The 20,454-nt window shown below is 48.6% G+C and overlaps 1 protein-coding gene across 1 annotated transcript in view; it reads left to right on the top strand.

The window, feature by feature from the left end:
• LOC135827158 (hemicentin-1-like) overlaps window positions 1-14,820 on the top strand; it is an 86,045-nt gene extending 71,225 nt beyond the window's left edge. Inside the window, exons 20-21 of the mRNA XM_065339685.1 lie at window positions 11,697-11,747; window positions 13,884-14,820. Of these exons, the coding sequence (XP_065195757.1) occupies window positions 11,697-11,747; window positions 13,884-14,445 (613 nt within the window). The 3' untranslated portion in view covers window positions 14,446-14,820. The remainder of the gene's footprint in view (window positions 1-11,696; window positions 11,748-13,883) is intronic.
• The last annotated feature ends 5,634 nt before the right edge of the window (window positions 14,821-20,454 follow it).

Raw genomic sequence — 20,454 nt, 5'->3', positions numbered from 1 at the left:
ACCGAAACCAATTTCTCAGTTCAATCTCTCCCTTACTATTCGCCCACCCTTTAGCACGGGCGGCTCTCCTCCCTACACTGCCCCCCCCCCCCCCCCCGCTTCGCTGCTCTCTTTTGGAAGGAAGTGGCTATGCAGTGCTCATATAGTGCAATCTTGCAAAAACCAAAAATTGGCTCTCAACGGTCATAGGCGTTTTGGCATCGTGGTATAGCTATGCCCCTATGTCAGGGTATTAAGTTGAGTACTGGGATGCTCATTGCACTCAGACTGGCACCGGGATGCCTATGCGAGCGATAATTATGTGGGCCGGCATCAAGATGGCCTTAGCGTGGATGCGTACACGTTACACTCTGGGCTTGATGCGAGGCTAAGTGATGCATTCTTAACTGTTTACGGCAATTCACATTTAATTGCGCGGAACTAAAACAAGCAGTATGGGGCCAAGTTGCCCACAGCCATAAGCGAGCACCGGGATGCTTTAACACCCAGACGGGCACCGGGTTGCGCGTAACAATACTAAGGAGAGCACCGGGATGCATATGTGAGCGGGTTGCGTTGTAAGGGGCACCGGGATGCCTATAATTGTTAGTCAAGCGGGCACCGGGATGCCCATATGAATTAAGCGGTAAGCGAGCACCGGGATGCTTATCACACCTGGACGGACACCGGGTTACACGTAATAATAAGTCCGGCACCAGGATGCCCAAGAGGATGGGCAGGTAGCGAAAGGGATACCTAAAATGCCCATATTTAGTATAGCTGGCACCAAGATGCTCTAAATACGCAAACTGGCGACGGACGCTGATGATTGTGAGGCGAGCACCGGGATGCTCAAATGCGTCCAAACCGGCGCATTAATACCGGGATGCTTCGGTAAATAAATACGTATTGCAAGCAGCCAGTTAGTTTGCCTTCAAAGTCATGGTAGCTGGGCACAGCGATGCGATGGTCTGTCATGTTTTGCTCTTCGTACTGGCTTAACTGCTTGCTTATTTTATTATCCACTGCGTTTGGTGCTGCTGCCGTGTCCCCACATTGCAGATGGGTGGGTTCGATATCATTCACCTCCAGCCACCACCAGGAGGGAGATACTCGACGCTCAAGCCAGCAGGCTCCTGGCCCAATCGGTGGCGCCCCGGACACGCCAGACCTACAGCCCTGGAGTCAGGTCCTACATTCAGTTTGCGCAGCAGCTCCGCTTCAGCCATCTGGCACCGACGGTCAATGATATAGTTCTCTTCATGACGTCACTGTCCGCGTCACTGTCTGGGAAGACAATCAGGGTATACCTAGCAGCCGTCCGCCACCACTTTGTATTGAATGATGGTCCGGTGGATCTGCTCAGAGCACCCAGGATACTGGCCTTGCTGAAGGGCATCGACCGTGACAAGCTGACGTCCAGGCCAATGCCTGTGCCTCCGTCATCCAGACGTGCGGTGACACCCAACGACCTCAAGGTTATCCGCGAATTTCTGGAGTTCTCGCATTATGCACCACAAGACAAGGCCATGCTCTGGGCAGCAGTACTCACAGCTTTCCACGGGCTCATGCGTGTGAGCGAGCACACGGCGCCATCACCAACAACGGTGGATGCTCACAGGACTCTTCAGAGGAGCCATGTCGCCCTCTCGGAGGAGAAGGTCACGATCACCCTAGGGGTAACGAAGACGGCACAGTCGGGCGCTGGTGGCACAGTGTTACTGCATGCAAGCAGGTATCCCGCAACCTGCCCTGTGCGTTCAGTCGCTGCCTACATAAGTGCCAGGGAGTGGGCGGATACAGGTGCCCCATTCTTCGCCTTCCGCGAGGGGCGCTACCTAACCCCGGGCGACGTGAACGCCATTCTCAAGAGGGCTCTCGGCCCAGGCGTTTCAAGCCATTCTCTGCGGATCGGTGGTGCTACGGCCATGGCCGAACGACAGGCCCCGGAGTGGCAAATTCAAGCGGCAGGGCGCTGGTCAAGCTCTGCGTACAAGGCGTACGTCCGTGTCCCGTCGGGCATGCCAGCTTATCAGCAGACAGAGCTAGCGTAGAGAGCAGTTCGAAGCTTCACGGGGTTCATGTGCCTAAGTTGCATTCAAGTCACGGCCCTGCGTCCGCGGCCACCCACTCCCTTTCTTGGAGGCATGTGGGGTTGGCGGTCAATCGCCTACCCGCAGCTTCGGGCAAACACATGACACCGGGTTGTCATCGCAAAATGCCCCCAGAGGTGGCCGGGCACCGGGTTGCCCAGGGTGACCGCGGCCCACGCCTTCAAAATGTTTCTCACCTTATCACTATTCCCTTGTTCCCTGATCATTGCCTTGGAACAGTATCACTTTGCTCTCAGATGTTTCAAAATTTGATTCGAATGATTAATAAATTTCGGGCACATGAAACCCCTCCAAAAAATACCAACCGTGATCCGTTGTTGAGTTGAGTGAGTGTTGAAATGGAGGTTTGCACATTGCAAACCGTAGTTAACATTCACGAAACCAACAAGCCAAAGGCGCCATGGCAACCAGTAAACAAACCCGCAAAAATAACAATAATTAGAATAAGAAACAGAAAAAAATCAAGTTAGTGTGACAACAAATGCAAGGTTCCCTTTCCGGCAAAAGTGCTGCAACTGAGTGTGTCATTGCTGACCAACAATTTGTTTTCCTCACCCTCCACTCCCACTGTACAAGTATTACTCGTACACATGGAGGCATGTGGGGTTGGCGGTCAATCGCCTGCCCGCAGCTTCGGGCAAACACATGACACCGGGTTGTCATCGCAAAATGCCCCCAGAGGTGGCCGGGCACCGGGTTGCCCAGGGTGACCGCGGCCCACGACTTCAAAATGTTTCTCACCTTATCACTATTCCCTTGTTCCCTGATCATTGCCTTGGAACAGTATCACTTTGCTCTCAGATGTTTCAAAATTTGATTCGAATGATTAATAAATTTCGGGCACATGAAACCCCTCCAAAAATACCAACCGTGATCCGTTGTTGTGTGGAGTGAATGTTGAATTATTATTTTAATGAAAAGGTGACTTCGGGAGGAACCCTTGCAAGACAAAAAGTACCGATTGACGACAAAAAAGACTGCAAAAATTTGGAAATTCTACACATTGGCGATGGATTCAAATTTCTATTTGCGGCTCTCGGCCTGGCTGGCGATTCCCAATGACACATTTCACCCATGGTGGGCTCCAACTGAAGTGTGTGGATCCCTCAGCTTCCCAATGCAGTTTGAATTGTGAACATCGACTGAGTTCAAGCAAGACGATAAAATAAATGAGATGATGTTGGTATGGGATTCTGAGGCATGCTAGGGTAGCTAGGAAAGGCCATTGAACTGGGAATTGTGTGGATGTCTTCATGCATTTGATCCTTATCTTTCCGATTAAATTCATTCAGAGCTGTGAATGCCAAGTTAAACTACGTGAGGAATTGCACTGAAAAGCCAGCGAATCAGAGAAGATCCTTTCACTTTGGCTGCGAGACTAGAAAGGGAAGAGGAATGAAACTGAAGTGAACCCAAGTGAACCCAGTTTCCTGGACTAGGTCCTAACAGAAACTCGCAGGTTCCTCCAGAAGATAGAAACACATGTCCATCAAATACGCACTGAAAATCAAGTACGGCTTTGTCGTGTTTACTTCAAGTGAAGCTGAGTTCGAACTCATTGAGCAGTAGGATAAACATATGTTTTCACTCACAAAGCGACTGTTCAGTACATGGGGTAGTGGTCTACCAGAGCAATCACACTCACCACCGTGGTGGTTTTCCAGAAATGAGTAGAAGCAAAAAACCACACTCGCAGCCACAGAATAGATAAATAGCCGAAAAACATCTAAATCCATCAAAGAACCGCCAGCAAGCGGGAGAAAAGGCCGTGAAATCAAGTGAAACAGCATGGCCAGTGGTGAGCACGGGTGACTGGGCAGCAGGGGAGCGCCTGAAAAACAATGACTCCCTACATTCCTAGCCGCGACCGCTCAACCGGGCTAGAGGAAAAACACGCCTTTCGGCCAAAAAACCTTTCTATTTTCATTAATTCCTGCCCCGCTGCCAGTCAGACCCAAGAATAGAGATAGCAAGAAATGGTATGTAATAACCGGTGTATGTCATAATCATAAGCCACACACATAGGCATAGATTGTCAAGAAGAACAGCGGACGACACCCATGAAACCAGGGTGGGTGGGCGGGCAACTTCAACTACCACGAGGAAAAACAAAGACCACGATGGCAGGTTCAACGGAGTTGCGCAGAACAAGAGCAAATGCAGGAAAATATTTGTGAGTGAAAAATACGTTTTTTGCACTCTTTCGCTACGCTCAGCCGTGAAAAAACAAAACACTCAAAATTCCCAGTATCATATCCTCTGTGTAAGCTACTTTGAAGCAGGAAGAATGATACGTTGCAAAAGTAGATGATCGATGCTATTTGAGTGGGCCAGGTCGTTCTTGTTGATGTTTTACAATCTGGTCATATCCAACTGCCCTCAGGACCTGGTCTGGTGAAATGTATCAAGTGTTCCAACTGCCCTCAGGACCTGGTCTGGTGAAATGTATCTGGTCATATCCAACTGCCCTCAGGATCTGGTCTGGTGAAATGTATCTGGTTGTTGTGTATCGTGTCGGAGAAAGGTCTTCTGGGGTGTCGTCGAGATCTCGTTGCGACCGTGACTCCTGCTTGTCTCCCTGGCTAGGTGCTGCTTGCTTTGCTTTTTTGCGTAATGTTTTTGATTATTGTTTACTATTGCGTATTGTTAGTGTTCGTTGTGATTTGGTACAGTACTTGTTACGAGATACGACACATTGTGTAGTGTGTGTTTGCAGCACGAAGAAGACTGCACACCAGAACGGTTAGCTCAGGAGCTTGGGCTTACCTTGTGCAATCACAGTTCATCAGCTTGGACATTGCGCTTGGTCCCATGCGAATAACCGACTAGAATAGTAATTATTTCTTCGTTGCATTTTTGAATTGTGTTCTTGCTAGCTCGTTGATTTATTTAGTTGATGTGTTGATTTGTGTTTGATTACTTATTTATTTGATGCGCGATTTATGTGCGCTGATTGCGTGATGGCATGCAATTATGATCATGCTTGCGCCAGCTAGCTAGATGCCTGCGCCGCGCACTGATGTTGAATGAGTTAGTATGCGCCCCGCGCTGTTCATGCATATATGGTACATGGTGTGTAATGTTTGCCGCACACGCGTATACGTGCCTCGCCTCGTACTGCTTATGTGCCGCACGCCGTACTATTGCTGTCACTTTGCCGCCAAATTTAGCTTCCGCTTTCCGAGCGCTGTACGCTCTTCTGTACGCTCATGCCAAAGTTGGACGCACGTTGTGGCTGGCCAGCGCTTTACCCCTCATGCGTTGTTCTTTTCCTTGATGCTGTGGTTTGTTTTTCTTTAGTGTTCTAGAGTTCTCTTTCCGATGTAGTTCGTATTTTTCCAGTCTCTTCTTCTCAATGTATTCTACTGTTCATTCATTATAGTCCGTAAAGAATTACGTGACCTTTTGTCTTGTGGCGTCTGTGCGATCCTGAAACTTTTGAGGTGTTAGTAGTGAACACAACATTTTGGCGACCACGCCAGGATAGAGACGCGTGAACATGGATGAGTTAGAAGCGAAGCTGATCGCAAATGGTCAAGCTTATGGATACTCTGGAGAGGCATTGCGTACTTACGTAGAGGAGCGTATCGAGAAGCACGAGGAGAAAGTGCGTGCAGACAGAGAGCGCGACGAACGAGCAGGAAGTAGATTGGAAAGGAAAGATGACGAGCAGCTGCTTGCGAGGATTGCAGATTTGGAGTTGCAAGTCCAGCACACACGAGAGACTCAGAGTGATGAGAGCACTTTGTTGAATACGACGAATGGCAGTTTAGCGAGCAAGAGGGCTGCCATCAAGATGCCGAAGTTCGACGGTAAGCAGACTGTTGAGACCTATCTCGAACTGTTCGAGGATGTGGCAAAGCAAAATGAGTTCAGCGACGACGAGTACCTGATCCGCTTGCGCGTGGCTGTTGCTGGCAGCAAGTTGGAAGGTGCATGCTATGGCTGCAACACCTTTGCCGAAGCGAAGCGCGAGCTGCTGATGGCGCATGGGAAGACCGCCGACAAAGCGTGGCAAGCCCTGATGGCCATACAGCAGAAAAGTGAGGAGAGTTTCTACCAGTATGTGGTACGAGTGACGCGCGAGACGGAGAAGTGGGCAAAACTCGCCAGGCCTAGCCGTACCTCTAGCCGCGGACAAATCGGTGAGCTGGACGACACTGAATTGTTCGGATGTGTCGTACGTCAAGTCCTGCTAGAAGCTGTGTCGGCAGAAACTAAGGCCTTCTTGATCGAGAAGAGATGTTACACGAAGGACTTGAAGGCGTTTGCGGAGGATGGTATGGCTTACCAAACAGCCCACGGACGTAGCAAGCTGAAGCCTGCCAAGTCTAGCACCAGCGACAAACGTATACCGTTTGCGTCGGCAGAGTGTTTGACGGTCAGCGTTGATGAGGCTAACAAGAAACTGTCAGCTATGGCGTCTGAGCACCGAAACGCGTACGTCAAGGCAGAGGGACTGTGTTTCAACTGCCTGAGACCAGGACATCGAGTGATGAATTGTCAGAACAAGGGTCGTTGCAAGCACTGCAACAAGCGACACCACAGTCTACTGCACAGAGAGGACAAACAGGTAACATCCGAACCGATAGCCGAATCGAAAGTCGGTACGTATGAATGTAGTGCAAACAGCGTGCACTTGATGACCGGCGTGGCTGAGGTACAAGGACCTAGCCGAAAGGCCAGTGTACGCATATTCATCGACCCAGGTGCGCAGGCATCGTTCATCACCGCGCCACTGGTGAACTCGCTGCAACCGGCACACCTTGGATCGCAAACTGTCAAGCTGAAGGCGTTTGACGTGGAGCCGAAGTTTGAAAAGATGGACAGGTACCGTGTCACCATCAAGGGTGCAACGAAGTCCATTTCCGTCAAGGCCTGGCAAAAGAAGTCGCTAGGTCTCCGATTCGATCCGCTAGCAGACAGCACAATTGCACGTTGGCAGTCACAGGGATTGCAGCTGTCTGATGACTCGACAAAGGCCGGATCAAGCGAAGTGCACATGCTGATTGGAGCTGACTACTGCAATGAGTTCCTTCTCCGCAAGGAGCAAATCAATGGAGAGACGGCCTGGCACACTGAAATAGGCTGGGTGCTGTCAGGACCGGCTAATAGTGAAACCAAGTCAGCGACCGTCAGTGTGAGTTGTATTGAACTTGACCGACTGTGGAAGATGGAAGAGGTGCCGGAAATAGCTGAGACGTTACCGGACTTCCCGATAGAGCGGCAAGGCCCTCATTACCAAGTGGGATTGCTATGGCGATCTGAGAAGCGTCCGCCAGCCAACCTAAACCAAGCGATGGCAGCGGCACACTCACTGCTGAAGCAGCTACAGAGACGAGGTCAACGTCTAGCGTATGATGACGTCCTCATCACTGAGTACTTGAAGCTGGATGCCATTGAAAAGGAACCGCATCCGGAGGAAGCCGGCTATTACATGCCGCATCATGCCGTATTCCGTAGCGACGCCTCAACGACAAAGACACGGGTCGTCTTCAATGCATCCGCCGCCTGCACCGGAGCACCATCCCTAAACGACATGGTCGATCCCGGGCCATCACTCCTACCGGATCTCACTGGTATCCTCCTCAGGTTCCGTGAGTATGAATGTGCTGTACAAGCCGATATTCGCAAGGCTTTTTTTATGATCGGAATGCGTGAAGAAGATAGGCCATATCTGCGTTTTGTTTGGCCTGAGATAGGTAGCGAAGAAATGTGTATCTGGCGTTTAAAGAAGCTGCCTTTTGGAGTGAATTGTTCTCCTTTCATACTTAGTGCTGTGCTGCGCTTTCATCTCGATAGTGCATTCGAGTCTGCTTCTGCTGCTGAGCGTGATATCATAGAGCTGCTGCTGCGTAGTTTTTATGTTGATGATTGCGTTTCTAGCTTGCCATGCTGTGCGGATGCTGAAAAGCTGCAGGAGTATAGCGTTAATGTTTTGCAGGGAGCAGGCATGGAGTTGCGGAAGTGGCGAGGGAACACGATGACCTCAGACCCCGAGGCTGGTTCCAAGGCACTGGGTATTGTGTGGAACACCGAGTCAGATTGTATTTCGGTGGCTGCGCTCGGTGATGTTGAGTGTCCCAAGGAAGTGTCTGGTTGGTCTCGTCGTGCTTTGTTGCGTTGTGTTGCCGCTGTGTTCGATCCGCTAGGTTGGGCGTCACCCGCAGTGGTGCCAGGCAAGATGATGTTGCAAGAGAGTTGGAAGCTCGGCGGTGGTTGGGATGACCCATTCCCTATTGATTTGGCTGTCCGATGTGCTTCATGGTGGGGAGAGCTCGCAGCGCTTTCTTCCGTTAAAATCCCCAGATGGATCGGGTGTACTCCAGATGCTCCAGTCACTTTGCATGTATTCTCAGATGCATCCGAGAAGGGCTATGGCTGTTGTTTCTATGTTGTGTCCGGTTTGACGTCTTCTTTGTTGTGTGCGAAGGCGAAGGTTGCACCTGTTGTACGTCCCACTCTTGCGCGTCTGGAATTGTCGGCTGTGTGTCTTGGCGTGAAGATGTTGTCCTTTGTCGTCAATGAATTGAGAGTGCCAATTGAAAGGATTGTGGGGTGGACAGACAGCCTAACCACATGGCACTGGATCTCAAAGCCGTCGTATCACTGGAAGACGTATGTTGCTAATCGAGTTGCTGCAGTGCAAGAAGTTTCGCAGAAGCTGCAAGTAGAATGGCGTCACTGTCCAGGAGTTAGCAACCCTGCAGATCTTGTCTCGCGTGGTGTCCCAGTGTGTGACTTGCAGAAGGAGATGTGGCTGCATGGTCCGTCATGGTTGAGCGATGAGTCTCAGTGGCCACCAGTCATCTCGTTTCAGAGCACCAATGAGTCCGTCACCGAAGCACGCGTGTCGGCTGTGGAGGTTGACACTCCAGTTGTTTGGCCGTGGGAGAAGTTCTCCAAGTGGCAACGAGCTCGCGGTTTGGTCGCAAGTATGCTGTCATGGCGACACAAGGGTGTTTCGCGTGCAGAATTGATTCCATCTGCTGAGTCTGTGATGTTTCGCGCCATCCAAGAGCAATGCTTCCCCAAGGAGTTGTCCCAGTTGCGGAGCAAGGAGCCACTGAAGAAGGGTTCGAAGCTGTTCAAGTTGTCTCCGTTTCTGGATGAAGCTGGTTTGCTCAGAGTTCGTGGTCGTCTGCAGGAGAGCGATCTGTCCTACGAGGTTCAGCATCCGATCATCCTGGGCAGATGTCATCTAAGTGAGTTGTTTCTGCGTGATGCTCACCTTCAGCGAATGCACCAGGGTGTAGAGAGTGTGCTTGCGTTTCTACAACAGCAGTTCTGGATTCTCGGAGCTCGTCGGTTTCTTCGTAGCGTGTCGGAGAAGTGCATTGTTTGCCGCAGATTTCGCGCACAGACTGCTGCTGAGGAGATGCCGCCGTTACCCTCAGACAGGGTGAAGCACCACCAGCCATTCGGTCTCACAGGTATTGATTACGCAGGTCCGTTGTACGTGCGCAGTTCATCAAATGTTCAGAAAGTGTGGGTCGCACTCTTCGTGTGCGGTACTACTCGCGCAGTGCACCTAGAGCTCGTGGATAGCCTGTCGACAGAGGTGTTCCTGCTAGCATTGCGTCGTTTCATCGCCCGTCGTGGGAAGCCGCTGCGTATACGTTCAGATAATGCTACGACGTTCAAGTCCGCCGCAGACAAGGTGGCAATCCCGTGGTTCTTCAATCCGCCATCTGCCCCGTGGCATGGAGGGTTCTATGAGCGTCTGGTGGCATGTGTGAAAGCTCCCTTGAAGAAGGTTCTCGGTCGAGCGTCATTGAGTCGAGACGAGCTGTTCACTGTCTTGACGGAGATCGAGAGAGTCGTCAACTCTCGACCCCTCACTCCGGTTTCTACGGATGTAGCTGACGAGTCGCCGCTGACTCCAGCCATGATGTTGGGAGACATCTTTGCAACCGGTATTGCCTCGTCTGACAGACCACTCGATCCACGGCAGTTGTCCGCTCGAGTCAAGTATGTCCACACCGTCTACGAGCACCTCAACCAGCGTTGGTCGTCTGAGTATCTCATTCGTCTCGGTGAGTATCATCGGTCGAAGTCAACTCCGATTGTCGTGAACGACGTTGTGTTTATTGCCGACGACAACCGGAAGCGGCAATCATGGCGCTTGGGTAGGGTCGCAGAGCTGTATCCTGGAAGAGATGGCAAGTGCAGGGTGGCCAAAGTCCAAGTTGGCCAATCGTCCATGCTACGGCCCATTCAACGCTTGGTTCCGTTGGAAGTAGCGAAGGAGCATGTTGAGCCGCCTGCTGTGGACGCTGAGCCGCAGCCGCAGACACCCGCGAGCGCTGATCCAGTCAACGTCGTCGATGCTGTTGAAATACCTTCGACGACCGTTGAACCGCAAGTTACGCGTCGATCTCGTCGTACCGTTCGACCACCACCTCGTCTTGATTTGTGATCAGTGTGGTTGAAGCCCTTTGGTGGGGAGAATGTTGTGTATCGTGTCGGAGAAAGGTCTTCTGGGGTGTCGTCGAGATCTCGTTGCGACCGTGACTCCTGCTTGTCTCCCTGGCTAGGTGCTGCTTGCTTTGCTTTTTTGCGTAATGTTTTTGATTATTGTTTACTATTGCGTATTGTTAGTGTTCGTTGTGATTTGGTACAGTACTTGTTACGAGATACGACACATTGTGTAGTGTGTGTTTGCAGCACGAAGAAGACTGCACACCAGAACGGTTAGCTCAGGAGCTTGGGCTTACCTTGTGCAATCACAGTTCATCAGCTTGGACATTGCGCTTGGTCCCATGCGAATAACCGACTAGAATAGTAATTATTTCTTCGTTGCATTTTTGAATTGTGTTCTTGCTAGCTCGTTGATTTATTTAGTTGATGTGTTGATTTGTGTTTGATTACTTATTTATTTGATGCGCGATTTATGTGCGCTGATTGCGTGATGGCATGCAATTATGATCATGCTTGCGCCAGCTAGCTAGATGCCTGCGCCGCGCACTGATGTTGAATGAGTTAGTATGCGCCCCGCGCTGTTCATGCATATATGGTACATGGTGTGTAATGTTTGCCGCACACGCGTATACGTGCCTCGCCTCGTACTGCTTATGTGCCGCACGCCGTACTATTGCTGTCACTTTGCCGCCAAATTTAGCTTCCGCTTTCCGAGCGCTGTACGCTCTTCTGTACGCTCATGCCAAAGTTGGACGCACGTTGTGGCTGGCCAGCGCTTTACCCCTCATGCGTTGTTCTTTTCCTTGATGCTGTGGTTTGTTTTTCTTTAGTGTTCTAGAGTTCTCTTTCCGATGTAGTTCGTATTTTTCCAGTCTCTTCTTCTCAATGTATTCTACTGTTCATTCATTATAGTCCGTAAAGAATTACGTGACCTTTTGTCTTGTGGCGTCTGTGCGATCCTGAAACTTTTGAGGTGTTAGTAGTGAACACAACACTGGTCATATCCAACTGCCCTCAGGACCTGGTCTGGTGAAATGTATCTGGTCATATCCAACTGCCCTCAGGACCTGGTCTGGTGAAATGTATCAAGTGTTCCAACTGCCCTCAGGACCTGGTCTGGTGAAATGTATCAAGTGTTAGTCACATTGACTTCGTTTTTGCTCTTTTTGCTAATCCTTGTAGGTTGGATGCACACAGGCGACTATCAAGAGATGCTGAGATTCAAAGCAGCCTGTGAGTATGAATCAGTAGTTGCATACAACCTTCACTTCTCGTTAAAGCAAGGTGGGCGCTAATACCAGAAGTCACTTTACCCAGGTTTAGTTGTGTTGCATGTATGTATGTATGTGTGTATGTATGCATGTATGTGTGTATGTATGTGTGTATGTATGTATGTATGTATGTATGTATGTATGTATGTATGCATGTATGTGTGTATGTATGTGTGTATGTATGTGTGTATGTATGTGTGTATGTATGTATGTACTTGGTCCGCCCAGTTACAATTGGCGCTTATCTTCACACTTGTCTCAGGAAGGAAATACGAATATTTGAAGCAAGCCACGATCACAAAGCACTATATACATGATTGTTTACATGTCAGTAAGCAACTCAGTCAAAAATTCAAGCAAGTTACACATCCTCCTCGCCACTATCGTCGCTGGAGGAAGAGCTCAAAACGTTCGATCCGGACAGCTGCTGCACGTTTCATAGCTTGTTCCACTTCTCCTCGTCTCGAATCACGTTCAAAGGCAGTGCGTGCCTATCACCTTGCCGATCAGAAGCTGAGTGAGACTGCCCGCATGTTGGCTGTACGTGTTGTCCCCGTTCGTCGCAATAATGCGACTTTGTTTGAGACAAAAAGGCAACGCCATATCAGTGTCCTCTTTTCAAATCGCCTCTTGCGTTTGTCGTTGCTGATCAGCACCCACGTGAGCCTCTGGTGCTTGCACATGCAGCGCAGTGTAAGCTTCTGCTTGATGTAGCACCTGTGCGTACTGCACCTAAGTCCTAACGCCGTGTACCAGGCTTTTCGGCTAGTTTCCTGAAAGTCCTTTGCACGAGTGTTTCCCTCAGGACTTGGTGTTTATTTTGATTAGCTCCACTGCCCTGTCCTCCGTGAGCTTCGAAGTGAGTCCGCCGGATTGGTCTCACTTTCTAGAGATTTCGACATGAGCTGCAGTTTCTTCGTCAGCGATTTGCTGGTGATAGCCCTTCACTAGGCGCTTTACTGTGCAAGCACTGAAATTCAAGCTCGCGAAGCGCTTTTTCAGCTTTTCTATACCTCCCCGGGGTAAACCATCCTTGCCATCAGGCAGCTGGAAGTAGATAGAAACTGTATTCTCCATCGCTCTGAAATGCGAACATCCTGACCTATTTTACGGACTCGAGCGGAGGTTGCAGTGTTTTCTTGCGCTGACGGAAGTGTTCGTCGGCGGCAGCTCCGTCAAAAAGACTCAAACGAACCGATCGCAACTTCTGTGATGATTTGTGCTGTCATGTCGTCGGATGCAATGGTCAATGGTTATGTTCGGATGCTGAATCGGTGATTCCAAGCCGTGTGACATAGGCAGAACACCGAAAAACCAAGTAAGAAGATAAACACCAATTTTAACTTGGTGGACCAAGTACACAGCTGGAGGCGCTGGCCTTGCAGCTGAGAGTATGCATCTGGTACACTATACTACACGTTCTACTCAGGGTTTAGGAAATGTGCGTTTCCTTCTCCGTTTGTACGGCTCTGACGAGGAAAAAATGGTATATCGTGGCACAGTTAATGTGTAACACTCGATGTATGTTGTATGAACAATCAAGACAATGATATGTACATAATTAGGATGCTGGCACCGGTCATTCCATTGGATTTCATTTTCCACACTTGTACCTACATGTATGTACTGGTTATGATCCATGACTATTTGAGCGAACTACAAATTATTATTATTTAGGGTATTGCACCTTGCATTGATCTACATGGATCGATTTTCGAATGGTCGGTAGTGAGAGTGGTTTTAAAATGATAAGGATACTTTCTCTTTCCCCTTTCCTGTATTGTGATTGGTTTGGGGAGACGGTCTAAGCTCTGTTTAGGCGACAGCTAGCTATTCAGATGTTGAATCGTCTTCAAGAACTGCATGTGGGCAAGAAACTACAACGTAGAATACATGTGTGCATTCCTACTACAGCACCATCGGACCATTGGTGTTTCCCTAGCTCACAGACCCAGAAGATCCACCTTCTACTTCCAATTGCTTCCGGTCGTTGTTGTGTGGGTATTATTGCCTGGGTATTCTTATGAGTGAGATATGTTCTGACTGCAAAAAAGGCTTAAGTTGTATTGTTGATATGCTCATGTGATACTGCTCATAGAGATGCGTCACCTGTGAACTTTGCCAGACCACAAACACCAGATGCAGTGACAGACAGCAAGCCTGCGTTCAATCCTGCAGAAGTGGCAGCCAAACTTGCTCAAGTCCGACAATACGATAGTGATGACAGCAGCTCGAGTCCCTCTATCTTATCACCACCTTTCGCAATTAGCTTAGCTTCTGCGGACCAAGCTGATGCTCAACAACGCAGGCTCTCCCTTCCCTTGAGTCCGAAATCAGCAGGTCCCCTAACTCCATTGTTTGAAGAGTCGTACCCAGAGTCAATGGTACTCAAAACACCACGTGGGCCCCAAGTTGACACTGTAGCACATCATCGCAGCACAGTACGCACACCCTTGTCCTCACCGCCAGCAGTTGTGAATACTGGTAGTACAGGTGATTCCACCACAGCTGTGGGCGACACAGCTTTTGGAATGCAAAGTATGGTGGATGCTAATGTTGTTACACGGAGGCTAGAGCTGGAGCATTCTGCACAAATGAAGCAGGCTACACAGCGCTGGGAGGAGGAGAAAGCACAACTGCTCAGTGAAATTCAACGGTAAGCATTTAATAAAAACTCGGTTGTTGAGCCAATAGTACATGTAATGTGTAAAGTGAAAAGGTGTCTGGTCATCGAATGTCTCAATATCCTTGTCAGTTTTGTGCCTTGCTGTCGCACGATCTGATTATTATCTCGTAACCTCGGTGGACTGTTTGCCATAACTAGTAACTTATAGGTCCTTTTCTCTTTACGTAAGCATTTTATGTTACTATAAGTTTGCTTTGGCTTTCTAACTCTTTCCACGTTATTGGCAACAGTGAATTGTTTTGGAGATAGTGTGCTGCTTCTAGTAACTGGTCTTGTAATGCAAAAACTCAGAGAGCTGGAAAGTAATGCCAGGCTGCTGGCAGCACCTGGCTTGTGAGGCGCCGCAATAAACCTACACTGTGCCACATTAGGGTTGCTAAGCAATGCCAAGCAATTGGTAGCAGCTGTCTCATGAAGAGCCGCAACTGGCTAGTGATGGGCTGCAACTAGCGAAGCAAATGACCAGTTAGGAGCAATAGAGCAAAATGTTCCCGACTTGTAGTACCATTATCAAGATGGGAGGGATGGAGGGTGAAGATTGGATGGTAGCACGAGCTAGAAGTAAAGGAAGAATTTAACTTTGCAGTGACGCCAACAGCAAGAAAGAAAATGAAAGCAAGCTGTCACGCACATGCAGGAACAACGCCAATTTGATTGGTTTGCCATGGCAGATACATGTGACGTCAAGCTAGGCGTGCGCAAAGCTATAAGCTGGCAATATGAGTGCAGTGCCGCAAAGCGCTCAAGTAGTGGTGCGTGACGAATGCAAATACGGCAGTATGATCAGTGGCTGATAACACACACTAACTAGGGGAGTGAGCCAAAATCATGTTTTTGTGCTTCCTCCGCGTCATTACAATTGTCGCTTTGCACATCCCAATGTTTGTGACTTGCTTGTCTTAGTCGGACTCGGAATCGCTGTTTTCTGTGTTCCAACGTTGGTACGACTCTTCGTATGCAATGTCTACTGGTTGTGCAAGCCGTGGTGGTCTCGGAGCTCTCTTCCACACCGAACAAATGCATCGCGCTTCGCACTATTTCACCACAGAGCGCGTATCTTTTTTCTGGAGTTCATGCCGGCCCACATCGTTCGCGTGGGCATTTGTCAGGACCGCAAGCTCCGGTATAAGAATCCTGGTATCTCTCCCGAATTCAAAATGCTGAAGTTGACGATGGTAAGAACATGGTGTTCTCAAATACTTCCTAAAAACGCAGCGTGTGTCGCATGTTGCAGCGCAGGTCTGAAAACACCAACAAAATCTGCGAAACTCGGATGTTGAGCCAATAATAAATGTAGAAAGGAAAAGGACATATGGATACGAGTTAAGAGCAACTCTCCACCACTGTAACTAGATACTATATACAGTCAGAAAGTGCAACAACTAGGCACAAAACTGACAGATTGCTGAGACACTATTTGGTCTCTCCATAACCTTGAACCTTCCGAGTTCAAAGGGAAGGGTGTTGGTTAGCGCTACGGAGATGTGTTGAAGCTAGGTGTCAGGCCGTCGAATGTCTCAGTACTCTGTCAGTTTTGTGCCTAGTTGTTGCACTTTCTGACTGTATATCGTATCTAGTTACAGTGGTGGAGAGTTACTCTTAACTCGTATCCCTATGTCCTTTTCCTCTCTAAAATCAGCGAAGCGCTTGTTAAGGAAAGAAGGTGCTGAACTGCTCACCCCATCCATCTGGAAGGTTATCACGGCGTACTTGAAAAATGCTAGTTTGCCGGTATCACCTGCCACCTGAAGGCATGGATCGCTTGAAAACGAAGTTCCATATCCTGAATTTGAACGCGCATCTTGTTCAACGTCCTGTTGAGTGCTGAAGAGTCTGTCTCAAACTCGGATGAAAACATCTACCTCAGCCGCAAGTGCAACAAAACGGGAGGCCACAATTGCACAAACTCAAGCTTAGTTCGTCCACAATGCTCTGCCTCAATTTCAAGTTGATTTCTTTGCTTCGTGGGGACAGCATAGATTTGAAAGAATCGCTCTGGGAAGTGACAATTGTAACACCGCGGAGGAAGTAGAATCTTGGGAAATGGTCTTTTTCAAAAAAGAAAGGAAGGAGACGGATCCTTGCTGATGCCACTGTGTCGTGTACTCCCAACATGACCAACACATGTTGGTTCTTACTTTGTCTCTCCGCAAACCTGTACAAGAGAGGCATTTGTACTACGCTGCGTAGACTGCATACTGTAAAAGTCATTATTCTAACGAGGCGCATATATAACGATCTCCGAAATTAACTGGTTTACGTGTACGAAAGGTAACGATTCTCACTCATTCTCACTCATTCTCACTCATTCTCACTCATTCTCACTCATTCTCACTCATTCTCAACTCTCAATAGCAACAGTATATGTATCGATTTCTGTATAACAATTTCTATTTTAATGACAGATTTCTCCTCGTTAACTCATTGGAATTAGCATTTCGTTATATATATACATGTACAAACAGGGGCGTGCTCGGCCCCCCAACTAGGGGGGTGCACAGGAGCCGAGGGGAGCCCCCTGGCAATTTTCTGCAATTTGTTTGCAACCTTTCTTGAATTTTAGAGCATATTTGCATACATTACAATTGCAATTACAGTTGAACATCGATTATCCGCACATCGACTATCCGACCATTCGATTATCCGTAACAGTTTTTTTGGGCGCACGTGCCGTAGAGTACGCACTGTGCATGTAGTGAGCCATTCAAAAAATACGAACATTTTGAAAAGTAAAAAGGTCGTACATGTACATGTACATGTTTCTTATCCGGAACATTTGCCTTATCTGAACACCGCCTGACAGTTGTCTGCCCAGAGGTGGTCGGATAATCGATGTTCAACTGTACCCAGATTGAAAATGTTTGGGGGGTGCACGTGCCCCCCGTGCCCATCGCCGAGCACGCGCCTGACAAAGGTCAAAAAGAATGGTTCCACCAATCGGAAGCCATAAGATGTTGAATAAATAAATTATTTATACATACGTTGTAACGCTGCGTTTCATGCACGTAGCTAAATGCTAAGGCAAACATCAGACAACTAATGCTTTTTTCGCGGGATAGCTTGTTCTTATTGTGGGGGATACGCATGGGTATGTAGAGGAGGTGCGAGTTATCAATGCAGGGCATGCATGGGAAGAGCGAGTGATAAGAATTACATCACTGGATGGGCATGCGCAGTAGGCGCGAACTATGCATGGAGCGTGCAGAGGCGGAGAAACCACCAGGCAGGAAAAGGGTAAGCCATGGGGGCACTGGGCAGGGGTGTGATGTGTGGCGGTGGAAGCACACTGTGGTGTCCACATTCAACAGCCGCGGGTATTCAGAGGATGTGGCGGTGATAGTGGTAGCACGCGGTGGCTATGTCACGGCAGAGTAGGTGGAGAGGTAGAACTTGTTTTGGTGTCTGCACTTTGATACCAACTCCGACCTCTTGTTGAGCAGAGTGTGAGGCGTCTAACCAAAAGGTACTAACGCCTGGTGAAGAGAGATCTGCGGCAGGGTGCAACTGCCGAGCCAAGCCATCATGCCCTTTGGGCGGCGGATGCTTGGAGGGGAAGTGGTGTACCAGGCCTCCGTCACAACCCCAAGTACTGGCGAGGAAAGGCAATACATCGGCCTGCGCGAGACGCCCTTCAAGGTGCGCTATGGCAACCATCTAACCAGCATGCGGCATGAAAAGTACCGTACCAAGACCGAGCTATCCGAGCACACATGGGCGCTGGCTGACCAAGATGAGGAATACAGTATCAAATGGGCAGTCATAGATCGGACCAAGTCCTACAGCAACATATCCAAAAGGTGCTGCTTGTGTTTAGCAGAAAAGTTGCGCATCATCACCTTCAAGACGCCTCACACTCTGCTCAACAAGAGGTCGTAGTTGGTATCAAAGTGCAGACACCAAAACAAGTTCTAACTCTCCACCTACTCTGCCATGACATAGCCACCGCGTGCTACCACTATCACCGCCACATCCTCTGAATACCCGCGGCTGTTGAATAGGGACACCACAGTGTGCTTCCACCGCCACACATCACACCCCTGCCCAGTGCCCCCATGGCTTACCCTTTTCCTGCCTGGTGGTTTCTCCGCCTCTGCACGCTCCATGCATAGTTCGCGCCTACTGCGCATGCCCATCCAGTGATGTAATTCTTATCACTCGCTCTTCCCATGCATGCCCTGCATTGATAACTCACACCTCCTCTACATACCCATGCGTATCCCCCACAATAAGAACAAGCTATCCCGCGACAAAAGCATTAGTTGTCTGATGATTGCCTTAGCATTTAGCTACGTGCATGAAACGCAGCTTTACAACGTATGTATATATAATTGGTGGAACCATTCTTTTTGACCTTTGTGGTTACGCTGCGCCCTTGTGGTGTTGAGCACTGTTGAAACCTGGGTATACCCACTTATGTATGTATAGTCCTATTTATCACGATGCCTTTGCCATAACCACAAAATTTGATCCTTTAGCCTCGGAGCTATTTTAACCTTTTTAGTATAGCATTTGTACTATAGTGTACATAGGATGTTGCCTATTTTGGGTACAAGACTGTAAGAACAACAGGGTTCAGCATCTGCAGCACAGTGGCTGGGTGGTACATGGGGTTACTTGAGATTCATACTGTTGTGGGTTTGAATCCTGCTTGCTCTCTACCTTTTTCTTCTTTCTTTCAATTTTTCTTTTTGAAGTGGAGAGAAAATTTCTAAGTCCTTCCAAAGTCGAAAGATTACAATGCCTAAGTGGTCGATACAAGCGGTCGATATTACAGCGATATGGGTAATATAGGACCAGTCAAGGATCACAAGAATTAGTGGAGGGCGATATAGAATAGTGATAAATATGTATCTATTATTGCACGATTAAAGAGGTCAATATAATTATTTCATATATTGACCGATCCGATTATGAGGGCAATAAAAGATTTATCACGACATAGCATACCTAAACTGTTTTTAGCTGTGTTTATAGGAAGAAAGGAATACTATTGTAATAGTACATAGTATGGACATTACCGCCGTTCTCTATGAACAGAAGTTTTCAGTTGTCACTTGTGGTATGTGCTCAATCACGAACAACAACACCATCGATATCGTAAAGAAATAGAGAATTTCAAAACCACAAACGACGTTTACCACTGAACAAGTGTGTCGGGAGACTGAGAAAGTCGGAAAGGTTTCTCTCCATTTTCTGGAAAGTTTTACTGCGCCTCGTACGCACTCGTACACGGGCAATACCGGCTTGATACATGACCTCACGGCTGGCGCCATTCGGTCATGTATCAGCCGGTATTGCCCTTGTACTCGTTTGTACTCGTGCAGTAAATCATACTTGAAGTACATATAATATGGTTTTTACAGTAGACTAACGCTACGATGGAAGTGCTTGGAAAGAATTCAAAATTTAAAACAAACAACAATTTACACAAACACAATTCACAGTAGTTGAAATGTTTTGAAATGTTTCGAGCAGAGGCTCATGAGGCCGAATGTACCTGCTGCTTGGCGCAAATACAAAAGTCGACAACTCGAGGCGAGTGGGAAACCAGACTGGCAAGAAATCCTGCAGCATGACATCAAAGAGTACAGAGGAGACCCCATTTTCAGCGGTTATTTTAAAAGTTGCCGTTCATCATTGATCGTCTTGCCAGTGAAGTGAGACGTAGAGTTTGTCGGTTCAGCCCATGTGTGAGAGTAGTGTTCATGTCGAGAGGATCTCTGCGTGATATTCTTGTCAGTGCATCATCCATGCTGCTTGCGCGAGAAGCCGAAAAGAGAGAGGTCATGGACGTCCAAGAGAGTGCAGGGCATGTGACGCGGGCATGGCAGATAGTCTCTATGCGATCAAAGGTGTGGTGTATTCCATATTCTGTACTGTTTGTGGCAAGGTGTATGTCGGTGAAACGGGGCGTCATGTAGCTGTAAGGTGGTCAGCACATTATTGTGAGATGCAGACCCTAGTCACCAAGTCCACCCGGAGA

The sequence above is a fragment of the Sycon ciliatum genome, chromosome 11, assembly GCF_964019385.1.
Source record: "Sycon ciliatum chromosome 11, ocSycCili1.1, whole genome shotgun sequence".
Lineage (NCBI taxonomy): Eukaryota > Metazoa > Porifera > Calcarea > Leucosolenida > Sycettidae > Sycon > Sycon ciliatum.
Note: the sequence above shows the minus strand (reverse complement) of the source record. Positions and strands in the feature narration are given on the sequence as shown.